Source organism: Gadus macrocephalus, chromosome 7 (genome assembly GCF_031168955.1).
Source record: "Gadus macrocephalus chromosome 7, ASM3116895v1".
Classification (NCBI taxonomy): domain Eukaryota; kingdom Metazoa; phylum Chordata; class Actinopteri; order Gadiformes; family Gadidae; genus Gadus; species Gadus macrocephalus.
The window spans coordinates 22,285,246-22,299,121 of NC_082388.1; the positions used below are offsets into that span (position 1 = coordinate 22,285,246).

Here is a 13,876-nt window from a genome sequence, read left to right on the forward strand (position 1 = left end):
GTGTGTGTGTGTGTGTGTGTGTGTGTGTGTGTGTGTGCATGTGCATGTGCATGCGCGTGCGTGCGTGCGTGCGTGCGTGCGTGCGTGCGTGCGTGCGTGCGTGCGTGCGTGCGTGCGTGCGTGTGTGCGTGTGTGTGTGTGTGCGTGCGTGCGTGTCCTGCAGGCTCTAAAGCGGGCACCAGGCCCGGGGGCATCGGCAGCGCTGCGGCCCCCCAGCCCGGTATGGACGGGGAGGGCATGCTCTCCAAGATCCTGCCGGTGAACGCCGCAGAGCAGGCGGGGAAACTGGGAGACGGTACAACCTACATCCCCACACCATGCAGCCTACATCCCCACACCATGCAGCCTACATCCCCACACCATGCACCCTACATCCCCACACCATGCAGCCTACATCTCCACACCATGCAGCCTACATCCCCACACCATGCAGCCTACATCCCCACACCATGCAGCCTACATCCCCACACCCTGCACCCTACATCCCCACACCATGCACCCTACATCCCCACACCATGCAGCCTACATCCCCACACCATGCACCCTACATCCCCACACCCTGCACCCTACATCCCCACACCATGCACCCTACATCCCCACACCATGCAGCCTACATCCCCACACCATGCAGCCTACATCCCCACACCATGCACCCTACATCCCCACACCATGCACCCTACATCCCCACACCCTGCACCCTACATCCCCACACCATGCACCCTACATCCCCACACCATGCACCCTACATCCCCACACCATGCACCCTACATCCCCACACCATGCACCCTACATCCCCACACCATGCAGCCTACATCCCCACACCATGCACCCTACATCCCCACACCATGCACCCTACATCCCCACACCATGCACCCTACATCTCCACACCATGCAGCCTATATGACACCATGCACCCTACATCTCCACACCATGCAGCCTATATGACACCATGCACCCTACATCTCCACACCATGCAGCCTATATGACACCATGCACCCTACATCTCCACACCATGCAGCCTATATTACACCATGCACCCTACATCTCCATACCAGGCAGCCTATATGTCACCATGCACCCTACGTCATAGACCAAACTGCTCCAAGTGACACCATGTACCCTACATCTTAGCCTATACTGTATATACTATAGTATAGTATATACAGTATATGCTCAGATGTAGGGTGCATGGTGTCACTGGGAGCAGTATAGGCTAAGGTGTAGGGTAAATGGTGTCAGTGGGAATAGTCAATATAGTATAGTATACTATATTGACTATTCCCACTGACACCATTCACCTTAGCCTATACTGCTCCCACTGACATGATGCATCCTATATTTGAAGCTGATTCACAGCTCTTTGTTCAGCACGTTTCCATATCGTGACTCAGACAAGGGGCTTGTGTCTTTCCAGAGACGCCTGCCATTTATACTTCCATGTCACGTTAAAGTGAACACAAGGGGGCAGTGTGGCGCTTCTGACGCCAAATGTACAAATGTATTGCTGAAACAGGATACAGTGTTTGAATTTTGCTGTATGCATTCATTTAAGCTTTGAATGCATCATTCAAAACTTAAACCAAACACTTTTTAGAAGTGTACTTTGGCTTAGCATTATTTACGCCACGCCTAGATTTAGATTTAACATTATTGTCATTGCACAATGTCGTCCCAGTTCAAGTACTGAGTCGACGAAAGGCAGGTTAGCATCTAACCAGATGTGCATGAAGAGCAGTGAAGTGCAGAGCATGTACATATGTGTAGCGTAATATATATAATAAATACGATAAATTCAGTCTGAACAGCATCGACAGTAGAACATTGTTGATAGATACATGAAGATAAATACAGTAGAAGCCTATAAACACGAGCATCAGCAGCAAAAGTCTGAGATTTTATAGACGTGTACGAGTGTGAATTAAAGTGCAAGTAATGCTAGCAGAAAGATGTTACATACTAAGATGTTGCTCCAACTTCCCTTCTCCCTCTCTCTTCCTCTACAGCCCTCAGTGGTTTCGGCAAGAAGTTTTCCTCCATGTGGTGAGGGGCTGAGGTGCTGAGGTGAAGGTACGTTGTATGGAAACCCCTAACCCTTCTCACAAGCACTGTCCATAACACAGAGTTCAATGGAAGGCGTGTTCCCCCATCCCCTGGTCACACCTCAGTCGAACCCCGGGCAGAATCAACAACAACGATACAGGAAACAGGCCTTATTCCCGCCCCTTGGGCTTCTCGATGTCCGAACCAGGGTCTGTTGTACTCTCTCTCCCCTCTAGAAGTTCTGCTGTTACACAGAAGGACTGTTGGGTCCCAGATTACTTCAGACCAATTCAATTCAATTCAATTGTATTTGTATAGCCCTTAATCGCATTACAGTCTCAAAGGGCTTAACAGGCCAAATATTCATGAGCCCCCCCAAAAAAGGCAAGAAAAAACTCCCTTAATCAGCAAGGAAAAGATCCTGAGGAGGAACGCAGAGTGGGGGACCCCTCCTTCCAGGGATGATCAGGAGTGCAATGGGTGCCATAATTGACACACATACATACATACATACATACATACATACATACATACATACATACATACATACATACATACATACATACATACATACATACATACAGGCAAAACATTTTAAATCGATGATGAGGTGCTGGCCGGTTAACCATAAGGAGACAACAGCCTTTACATCACTCTCTTCCAGCACTCAAGTGCCCCCGGACTGCCTTTACTGTAATACTGAAGGACAGGCTGTTGGTCTGTTAAAAAGCTTTGAGTCAGACAGACGTGTCCTCTTTGTCAGCACAGGGGCCACTGCTGGCTGGGACTATGCAGAGCAGTTAGTTTGATTTACACTCTGATGAGCACTAATGTGCACACACTGTGATGCTTTGGTGCACACTTGACAGACACGGCATCAGTTCTCACTAAAAAGAGAATAAGACATGTTTGACACGAACATTATGTTTATACAGCTGACTCATAATGTGTGTGTGTGTGTGTGTGTGTGTGTGTGTGTGTGTGTGTGTGTGTGTGTGTGTGTGTGTGTGTATGTTTCTGTTCCTCACAGATATGTGTAATAACAGACAAAGGAAGTTGTGCCAGAAAAACCTTTTGGAATTCATACCAGTTTTTGTTTAGTGAGAGAGATTGTGTGTGTGTATATGTATATGTATGTGTGTGTGTGTGTGTGTGTGTGTGTGTGTGTGTGTGTGTGTGTGTGTGTGTGTGTGTGTGTGTGTGTGTGTGTGTGTGTGTGTGTGTGTGTGTGAGAGGGAGAGAGAGAGCCAGAGAGAGTCTATGGGAGAGAGAAGATATACAAGAGGGAAACGGGAGAACACAGCATACTGGTAAGTGCTACTTACTTAAGGAAAACCAAACACTAAAATATCAGATGTGATGAAGTAGGTTACATAGTATTGCTATGGATTGATCCTCCACCAAATGTCCCCATAAATTGTCATTTTATGTTGAATATATGCAGCATACAATGTGTTTATATGGACTAAAATGTCCCTCGATGGGTTCAATGCATGCTATTGCATGGTTGACCTGTTTGTTACTGGAAGCTTTGGGTTACCAGGAGGGGAGCAATAACAACATCTAATATTACCATATCGTATTCTACATTATATCCATATACAACACTCCTCACTCGTATTCCTTTACGGATAGCTGCATGCACATATCACATTACACACAAGTTGATCAAGCTGATCATGGGTCCGTGTTGTCTTATTTACATCTTAAATTCATACAATTCCTCATCACCAGGCAGCTTACGACAATCAAACATTCTGCCTACGCCCCGCTAATCCGATTGGAGCGAGTGGGAGTGATTGGCGCAGGAGATAGCCAAAGCCTGAATAGCAATATAGCCCCGCCCCTAGATGAAACTGAAACATGTCTAGCAGAAGTTGGAGAAGGCATTTTTATTTTGTGATAGCAGGCTGTTTGTTAATACCTTGAGATTAACACGTAAAAGATCCCTATATCTGATGGCTGGGTGGGTCAGACATGTTTTACAAAACACTATTTTTTGTCAATGAGTTAGTAGAGGTGATCCCCAAACAAGTGTCTTTGGGTGCTAGGAAAAGCACCATAGAAATCCAATTAATCAGTATTATTAGAATTAAAGAAAAGAATGAATAAAATAAACAATTATCAAAAGGTTTATAACTCTGTCTTTTTCTTGCAGCCAACAAAGAGAACCCCCTCCCCCCCCCCCCCCACCCCACCCCCCTCTACACGTACACACCCAGGATACTGCATGTCCCAGGCCTGAGCGTACGCCGGCAGAGAGAATCCCCTGCTCTCTCTGGCAGGCCAGACAGTAAGTGTCGAGCCCAGATCCACACTGAATGGAACATTTCCCCCTGACAACATCTCTTAGAGTACGTGGGTTCTGCACATTGATCTCAATATCGCGAACCGAAAGAAAGTAAATCCATTTCCATCACAAACAACGCCTTTCATTTACAAGCTGTCCGTCGGCTCACCAGCCCCACTCTATTCCCGTTGCTAAACAAGTGCTACAAAAAACCCCCCTTTTCCGTCTGCCCCACCCGGAGTCCCGATAGGAGGGGGCCTGTTATCTTCTGCCTCCTAACGAGGAACTCAGGCCAAATGCACAGAGATAAACAACGCGCGGTGGTGCCCTGTCCCCTTGATATCTTATTGACCTGCCAAACAGCAGGCCTAATGGTCTGAGGCGGAGAGGTGTGCTAATCAGCGCTTCCACCCCATCCATGTGGGAGTCCCAAAGAGTATCTGTTTACAAGGGAACACCACGGGGTTGGAGAGCTGGAACAGACTTTGAATTAGGGGGCGGATCTGGAGTGATGTTTGCAATGGGCTGCACAGCAGTGTGTGGCGCTATTAGAATCAGTCGGCCTCATTTACCTCTCCGGACGCTGAATAGTTCCCATTCATATTGGAGGCGTTTTAAAGATATGTTGAATCTGAAAAAAATGTCAAAGTGCTGTTACGGAGAATACAAAGAGAAGGGAACTAGGGACAAATTGAGGGGAAGAGATTCCACACACAATGCCCTCTGATTGGTGCTCCCAGAACGGGGGCCGCTGACAATTTGCATACCATTTGCATTCTGCTCAACTTTTATTTTGATGTCACTCTGGTGACACGCTAAGCGTCTGAACTGAGTGAGTCGCAGACTGAAGCTGGTGGTATGACTGCAGGGTTACTGGCAGTGAAGACCCCCCATGGTTGACACGTTGAACGCAACCGTGTGTGTGTGTGTGTGTGTGTGTCTCTGTGTGTCTCTGTGTGTGTGTGTGTGTGTGTGTGTGTGTGTGTGTGTGTGTGTGTGTGTGTGTGTGTGTGTGTGTGTGTGTGTGTGTGTGTGTGTGTGTGTGTGTGTGTGTGTTAAAGCTGTCAGCTTTGATGAGTTCTAACACAGGAGTTGTGACAGCTGTTACCGTAGGTAATATCTCAGAGTGAGAGAGAGTGAGAAAATACTTGGCGGAGAAAACTAGCTGTCATTCTTCTGTACAGTTTTCCGACATTTCCATTATTTTTTTAAAGTTTGTTTTCAACCCAAATTCCAAGATGTTTTTGTCGCGACACTTCCTCTATACTAGTCCCATGATTCCTGTCTTAATCTAAATTATTTTCTCAATAAGCATTTAATACACACATCTGGTGTATAACTTGCATTTCTGCACATTTCCAATGGTGGATCGTACAGAGTAAGCAAAACAGTATAGCAGCAACTATGTGGAATGAAATTGTGCCATCATCATAAAAAATACAAGCACATGATTCCAGAGAGGTATCTCCTGCAGCGATCCACGCTATTAAAGGCTTCTGACAGGTCTACAGAACGTCTGTCATCCAGAGGTGAAACAATGCCGTTTAAAACCAGAGAGGATGCCAGATAGAGCTATGGTCAGACTTGAACCTGCATTGAAAAGGCCTAAATAAAGATACTGACTAAAGGTTCTCTGATGTTTCTAAGTTCAACTTTAATATGTGACTTTTAAAGTTCATTTTTTATTGACGTCAACGTTATGCAATTTAGCCTGCTGAGTGATTTAGTGATTCAGCATCTACTTTTTCATCATTTTGCAGATTTCCCAGGGGCAACAGAAAACCTCAGTAGTTAGTCAGATGGAAAAAGGACATTAGGGGTTGACAAGAAATATTGATTTTCATTGTGAGAATTTGATTCATCTTTCGTATATCATAAGCTACAGTATTGTCCAATAAAAGACCAAAGGCAGCAAAATGATATTGAATGCTGCAAAAAATGACCATCTCTGTTAGAGTTACAGCACTCTGTTGATGTGCGTAAAACGTGCTAAAATGACGTTAATTAAATTAAACTGAGAGATATTCTTCTAGTCGAGGTAGAACGTTTTTTTAATGAGCAGCTAGCCAGGGAGACACATCCTTAGTAAGCTAAGTCTAGTTAGGGCCCAGGCTTGGATTCTTCTAAAATATATGCTTCTCCTTCTGTGCCAAAACAGGTATTCATCTTTTATTGAGTTTACTATAAGGTTTGAATACAAAACAAATACCAGTACAGGGGTTTTGAAAGTGTAGAGATTTGACTTTTATCAAGCATGCTCATATAGAAACGCTAAGATAAATTGTGTAACCAAGATCTCAGAAAGCTTAATGGAATTGGTTACAAATATTCCAGGATAGGGTTGGATTATAAACTAAATAGTTTACTAATTTTCTCTCTCTTCTGAATTCTTAGCAGAGTTTGAATTGTGTTTAAATGACTGCAGCTCGGATAGTTTCCTGTCTACATGATTAGCTATTGTGTTGAGTATTTACTGCTTGAATATGCAATCAGCCTCTGTTCTTGCCAGTTTTGAGGGAATGCGGTCCCTGGTCTATAATATATGATGTTAGAATTGTATGTGACCCTTGTGCTCTGTATGAGTTGGCTAAGGGAGAGACGTTATACTGTGTATGTAAGTGTGACTTAATAACAGCTGGCACAGGAGGCTTCAGGGTAAGTCAAATAAATGGATACACACTCAATTAGGGAACATAATGGTAATACAATTACATAAGAAAAGGGTCTTGACAGCCACTTAACGTTGGCGAATCATCCTATCTCAGTCTCTGCAACATGCAACGGCGAAGGCTTCACTTTGGACTATTTGATTATGTGTACACTGAGACTTTAGTACTTTGACTCCAATGACATTTGTACCTTTACACTTAATGTATACCAACACTTGTTGGGCTACAACGTTGAGTGGTCCTGTCTGTGTGCAGCATATAGAAAGCCTCTTTGACATGAAAGCAGCAACTGCAAGAACGCACAATAACGTGTCTCTTCTTCCACAGATCAGAACCAGGACCCCCGGTCAACCTCTATCTTCTGGGACACGACTACGCCCACCTTCAAGCCTCTCTAGCCAAAGAATGTTCTGGACCGCCATCCGCCCCCCCCCCCCCCCCCCCCCCCTAAAGGAGCCATGTGCTGCTACCCCAGATCAGAAAAACAACAAAGCGCAGAATGGGAGCCTGCATGTTCTGTGTGTCTTCCATCCCCCCCCGGGAGTGGCCCCAGGAGAGCTCTCCTTTGGGCTGCAGCCGGCCCGTGTGAAACGAAAACGTAACGCTGGAGCGTTCGTGGTCAGCGTCTCGATCCTACCGACGGAAGTTTACCAGGCGGGATAACCACGAGGATGCGCTGGGATCCTCCTGAGGACACTCGGTCTAGAGAACAACAATGGCATAGCTCTCCTCCTCGCTCTCTCTCTCTCTCTCTCTCTCTCTCTCCTCTCAAAGAGCCAAACGAGGAATGAATTCCACGGTGGGTTTTTCTGGTACTAAAGACCTCTGTGTTCATCGCTGATTGTTGGACACGGCGATGGAGAACGCAAACGACGATTTATCGGACGGAGACACGGATGAGGTGTCTTTCTTTTGAGCTTTGATCTGTCTCTACATTCCAGAATGGAACCTCTTCGTCCTCTTCCTCCTCCTCCTCCCCGCATCGCTCTTCTGAATGCCGACCCCATCGTCTGATCTTTCCTTTATCCCCTCTTCATAACCTTCTCGTCATGTCTTTAAACAAGTATAGTGTGTATCGTGGAAAACAAATCGAGGAATTTGGAATGCATGGAACTTTATATCCAAGACCTAACACTGTTCATCATGACCTAGGCCATAGGGAAACTGAGGAGACACGTAGAATAAGGATGGAAAAAACACAAGCGGAGAAGAGGATTTATGTTTTTAAAGGTTCAAAGGTCGGGAAAGTGGGGAATTGTCAAGCTACAGGGATGTGGCCGCAGGAGTAGCCATTATCTTCAAGAGTTGTGTTTTGGAATGGAGCCATTGTGGACAGATTCTTGTCAGCCATTACAAGCCATTCAGATAACGTTTACCCACAATGCTCGTGGTGATGATGTTTTATCAACCGCCCCACAACATTTGGGTCTGAGATATTCTTCTTGTTGTTGAATATGATACAATTATTTGTATTGTTTTGTTACAATATTTTTTTCAATTTTGCTTTTTTCATTTTTTACAGTTCAGTTATATCGCCTTAATCATCAAATCACATTATTATTTATATTGTTTTTGAGAAAATACTGACATATTTTGATATATTTCATGTTTACCCATGATACAGCATATTTTAATTGTGCCACTTATTTATCTGTGTATCAGATGGAACACTGGTAACAAAAAGTTTAATTTATATTTTTGGGATTTTGTGTTACGTTTGTACTTATTTAAGATATTATTTATTTTTATTCATGGGTTAAGATTATTTTGTTACCATCATGAAACTTTTGGATATGTTATCAATAATTCTTAAAGCAATAGTGGACAAGTAAGGAAGTTTAAGAGCACAACTCTGTGTCATTTTAAAAGATAGTGGTTCAGGAACGTGTTGCCTCTGCCTCTCTAACTCACCACTGTTGGATCATTCACATCTAGTTAAAAGTTAAAAGGTACTATGGGACATAACCTAGCTTTGTACCGCTGGGTTAAAAAAAAAAAGGCCTCACCTGTAAACAGAGTTTGGTACCGCCCAGATCGTCCCATCCAACCAATGACGAGACATGTCGGCTTCTCGTATCGGCCAATCCGCTGATCAGAGCCGGATGCCCGTTGTTTGGGGTGTTATCGTAAGGCACTGCAGGACAGCAGAGAGGCACCGGAAAATCAGACCAGTTAGACTACTTTACCAATGAAACAGCAGACCAGTCACATGTTGCCATGGAAATGGACCTGGTTCCTCTTGCCAGAGATATGGTTCTTCTGACCCTCCAAGATGGTTCTCTTCAGCATGTCTTCACTCTCCCCATGGTGTGTATGTGTATGTGTGTGTGCGTGCGTGTGTGTGCGTGTGTGTGTTACACACTCTGAAATGTTGTCAGCATCGATTTGAAACCAGAACCAGAAGACTCTTTTTATCCACTTGCCTTTTTTTTGCTTGCTTTCTTTTCTTCAAACGTATATTTTGCCGGTGTCCAGAACTGCAAAATCAACTTCGATCTCTGCCTCACAGACAGTTGTCATGGAAACTTCTCAGGTCAGTGTTCTCCCTGCTGTTGTCCCTGCAGTGCATTGTGGGACATGCGGTTTGGTACTCAAAGTGTATCCTTCTAGGTCAAACATCGTGAGGCCTTTAACCAACAACCCATCAACTTCTGCAGTATGCTGTATTCTACATACTGTATACTGTAAACTATATACTGTACAGTGTATAGTATCTGTCTTCTCCTGCTGGGAAACTATTGCATGCCACCCGGCACAGAAAACCTCAAAGTCACCTGGCTATTGTTCTTCTCCTATTGTTTGTATGTACTAATGTACCTGTGTGTGGGTCTGTGTGGGGGGGGGCGGGATGGGATTCTATGGCTACACTATTCTGAAATTACCGCTTGACATGGAAACACCAACCCACATGAATAATGTAACTAATTTGATGGTCACACTATAGGCAACCTCTCATTTTTGATGTTCTATGCAATGAATCATATTAGCGAATTGTATGAACCGAATGGAAAAACATGGAGAAACACACAGAGCCAGTGGAAGAGGGAACGACCACATGGCCACGCCTACTAATAACAACACCGCCTTTATAACTAATCTATAACTAACGAGGAAACGTTGCAATTGTGTTTGTATGCAAGTCATCGGTCGGTGGGGGAAAAGCAACCGTTGCATCCGTATATTTATACGTTTTGATTGTCTATTTGTTTGAAGGTTGACAGCGTCGATTACCAGAGAGTTATCAGAAAGAAACTTAACATACCGATCCTTCGCACCCGGCTCACTCTCAGCTCCGTTTATTAAATACTAGAGACTTTGTATTACACGGCCAAGCGAAGAGGCAGGCGCGCAAACAGAGAAACACGTGGCACGAAATGCCAGGAAATGTTTTTTTCAAATCCACACAGATGTGGTGTCGTAAGAGGAACCAGTATTTGAATGATCTATTTAATTCAAAGAAAAATTAATAAAAAACAGGATATGATATATAGATATATAATATATAGATATACAGAATAGAGATTCATATATTTACTGCGTTGTCACCACAGCGATCAGGGTTCATCAGCAGAAGAAAATAAGGGATGTAGTTTCATCCTGCTTTAACAGAAGGTGGGACTCAAACCACAACAGCAGTTATATATAGACAGCCAATAGGATCTGATGATGATATATCCAATAGCCTTTATCAAATGAATATGAAATATTTATGAAATCTCTAACATAACACAGGATAATGACCATAATCTATTTTTCAAGACATTCCCTAAGTCAAAGAAAGGGTTGCGTGTGTGCGTGCTTGCATGTGTATGTGTGGGCGTGTGCAAGAAAAAAATTAATATATACAGTACAACATGGCTGACACATTCTACACTCCAAATGAAATCATCTGAATGCTTTCAGGAGTTTGCGTGAACACTAGTGAAGACGAAATTATAGAAAATCTACGAGATCCTCTTAATATTGACAGCGTGCTACATTAGTTGGTGATACAAGAAATACAAGAATACAACAATTTATTTATCTATTATCAAAAGGTTCAAATAGACCAGGCAATGTATAGAGCCAACATTACCTGACCATGGATTTATTTAAGCATGACTTAAGAAAAAGGGTACAAAAGATAATATCTAAAGTTATTTTTGTGAGTGTATTTTTTACAAGATTTTAATATAATTTTATCATACAGATGGATATATAGGAGACTTTCCAGACCTGAACCCCAGAATATTTTCTTTGATATCTGGCATATTGAAGTATGACATCAAGAAACTATTAAATACTAAGAAATATTCAATTTCTAACCAGATATAATTCAGAACTAGGTTTCGTTCATCATTTATAGTAAGAATAAATGCATACCTGAAAACACAATCAATTGTTTGATAATTCAACCATTGGATTGAATACCGGATGTTTGCGTTGCTGTAAGAATCAGGATCATGGTCTTTAGTCAGTGGAACTGCCTGGTTCCTTCCTACAGGCCTTAAGCAACTCACAAGCCAACTGCCACCCAGTGAACGATCTCACCGTAGAAATTATACAATACAGTTTTGTTAAAGTTGTACGCAACGTTTTAAGTTATCATATCCAAATTCCTACCTTATTCCTAATTCCTGTTGTATGTTTTTGGAGGTTTGTACAAACATGTTTTTACAATCACTTTTGCCTCAGGAAAGCACAGACTACATGCAACATTGTGACGGATGTGCTTAAAGGACTACACATGATAATGAATGGCTTTACGCAGGCACAGAGATTTGTTTTACTTATTTATATAAAAAACTCTTAAAATCCAAACCTAATTAGAGCTGTGCACAGAGAATTCATTTTTTTTTTCCTTTTGTCCTTTTGTGTAAATACAGCCATGGAGGGTGAAATAAATATGCATATAGCAGTAAGGGCTTAAAACTACAATACTGGTGGTGGGTCAGAAAGCCATGCTGTTGCCTCCCTCTAGTCAAGGCCTCTGTCCCAGGAGTGAACAGCCTCTCTGTAGACTAGAGCTATGCTGTGTTGTATCAGTGACTTTACAACAGAGCTGTCCGCCATTCCAAATTCCCTCCTGCTCGCTCCCACAGGCTACTTAACACCGAGTGCTCTTTGACTGGCGAGCTGGCACTATTAGGCAATAAAAGGATGCAAATTAAAGCTAAACAAATAGTGTGGATGTGAGTTTTGCATGCTGAAATGTAGAGTTGATATTGATCGTAAAAAGAGAACGTAGAGTGTAGGATCCTTTTTAATTTTTTTTCCAAGTCAAATTGGCTCCCGAGTTTTTCTACTAATGCTGACTGACTTTGTGTTCGGGTAGGAATCTGAGAAGCTGGTACAAATGCATCCACATACAATTCTTTCTACAATGTCAGATTCAAATGTTGTTCGGTGGGACACCACTGTTGGTCCAAACGTACACAAGAGAGAACAATACATGACCGATTTTTTGCCCCAAAAAAGATTCCTAATACCTTTTTGAAAAAGAGAAAGGATTTTACAGGGAAACACAATTCTCACGGGGGGGGAAATAAAATAAAGGTAAAAATTCCATGTTTCACTTTAAAGCATACGGGAGTGTTTTCATCCTTCACGTGTAAAGAGTAGTCGATGAATTAAAATGACAAGTGCATGATGTAGAGAAGTGTCCTCATCCTTCCCCCCCTACCCATGTCACAAACGGTGACCTTTAACCTCTCACCTCTCAGGCAGCCTTTCTCAGTGTATATAGCAAAACAGAAAGCTGCTGCCACAGTCCGCTCCACAGAGTGAATGCCCCACTAAGAGACATGTTCTGTGCAACATGTAAATGTCCTGCATACACACACACATACAGTCCACATGTCACGGGCACGGGACAGGCGTGGCGCCACCATCCTCCTGCCCTACCTTGTGCTTTTATGTAATGAACAAAAGAAATATCAAAAGGAGCATTTGTTGATTTTAATATAAAAAAAAAAAATGCATTGTGTACGTATGTGGCTGGCTCGTGCGGACTGTTCAAAATTATGTAAAAAAAAAGAGAAAAAAAAAAGGTTGTATTCTGACAAAACAAAAAAAAACATTGGTCTGTGTAGAGTTTCTAAACATGTTGTGTTTGTAAAACGAAATGATATCAAAAACAAAAAAACTTCAACGGGAAGGGGTATGCTGGCTTCCATGTAAAAAAATGTTGGGTGAAGACAAAGATTCTTGAAGAGAAATAATAAGAGTTGCCAATTGGAAATGGAAAGATTAAATGAAAAAAAAAGATTCCTTAACTTTCATTGGCTGAAACTAAACGAAAAGAAAAACATTAAAGAAAAGAGGCTGGAGACCCTGAAAATGACTAATGCTAATGTGTTCCATTCACTGTTGTAAGTGCAATGAGCCCAACTGAGTGTCTCCCATTGTGATCCCTGTGTGTGTTTCTGTGTTTCCCTTCTGTACAATGGCTGTAGTGGACCTGGTGCGTCATAACATGTAATGTGATGAATGACAAATTATGAACTTACAATACATTTCAATCAGGAATAAGAAATAAAATACAAATATATATATATAAAAGGGAAACAGGTGTGTTCATCTCGTGGTTTTCTTAAAAATTATGTGGCACTGTTGACGTGATCTACTCTAACGGAATGAACCGGTCTTAAAGATATAACATTTGAGGCCCTTACAGTTGAACATATGTGCTGCTGTGATTATCAATAAGTTCTTGAAAGGCGGTATCTTTGGTTTTTGCAACTCAAACGTGTTCTTTGACTACCTGCTGATTTCTGAACTTCCACTTGCATTTGTAGGAATCCTTTTATTTTATTTAGATTAACAAATCTTCAGTTTCCCTCCCTCAAGTGAAATATGTTCCATCTATGGTAAAATGTCTATTTCCATCATTTGAAGC

The 13,876-nt window shown here is 42.6% G+C and overlaps 1 protein-coding gene across 1 annotated transcript in view; it reads left to right on the forward strand.

Moving 5' to 3' along the window:
- Positions 1-9,069, forward strand: part of bsna (bassoon presynaptic cytomatrix protein a) — a 76,065-nt gene extending 66,996 nt beyond the window's left edge. The window contains 5 exon segments of the mRNA XM_060056497.1: positions 164-295; positions 2,004-2,067; positions 3,071-3,350; positions 4,199-4,333; positions 7,327-9,069. Coding sequence (XP_059912480.1) covers positions 164-295; positions 2,004-2,044 — 173 coding nt within the window. The 3' untranslated portion in view covers positions 2,045-2,067; positions 3,071-3,350; positions 4,199-4,333; positions 7,327-9,069.
- Positions 9,070-13,876: the final 4,807 nt, after the last annotated feature.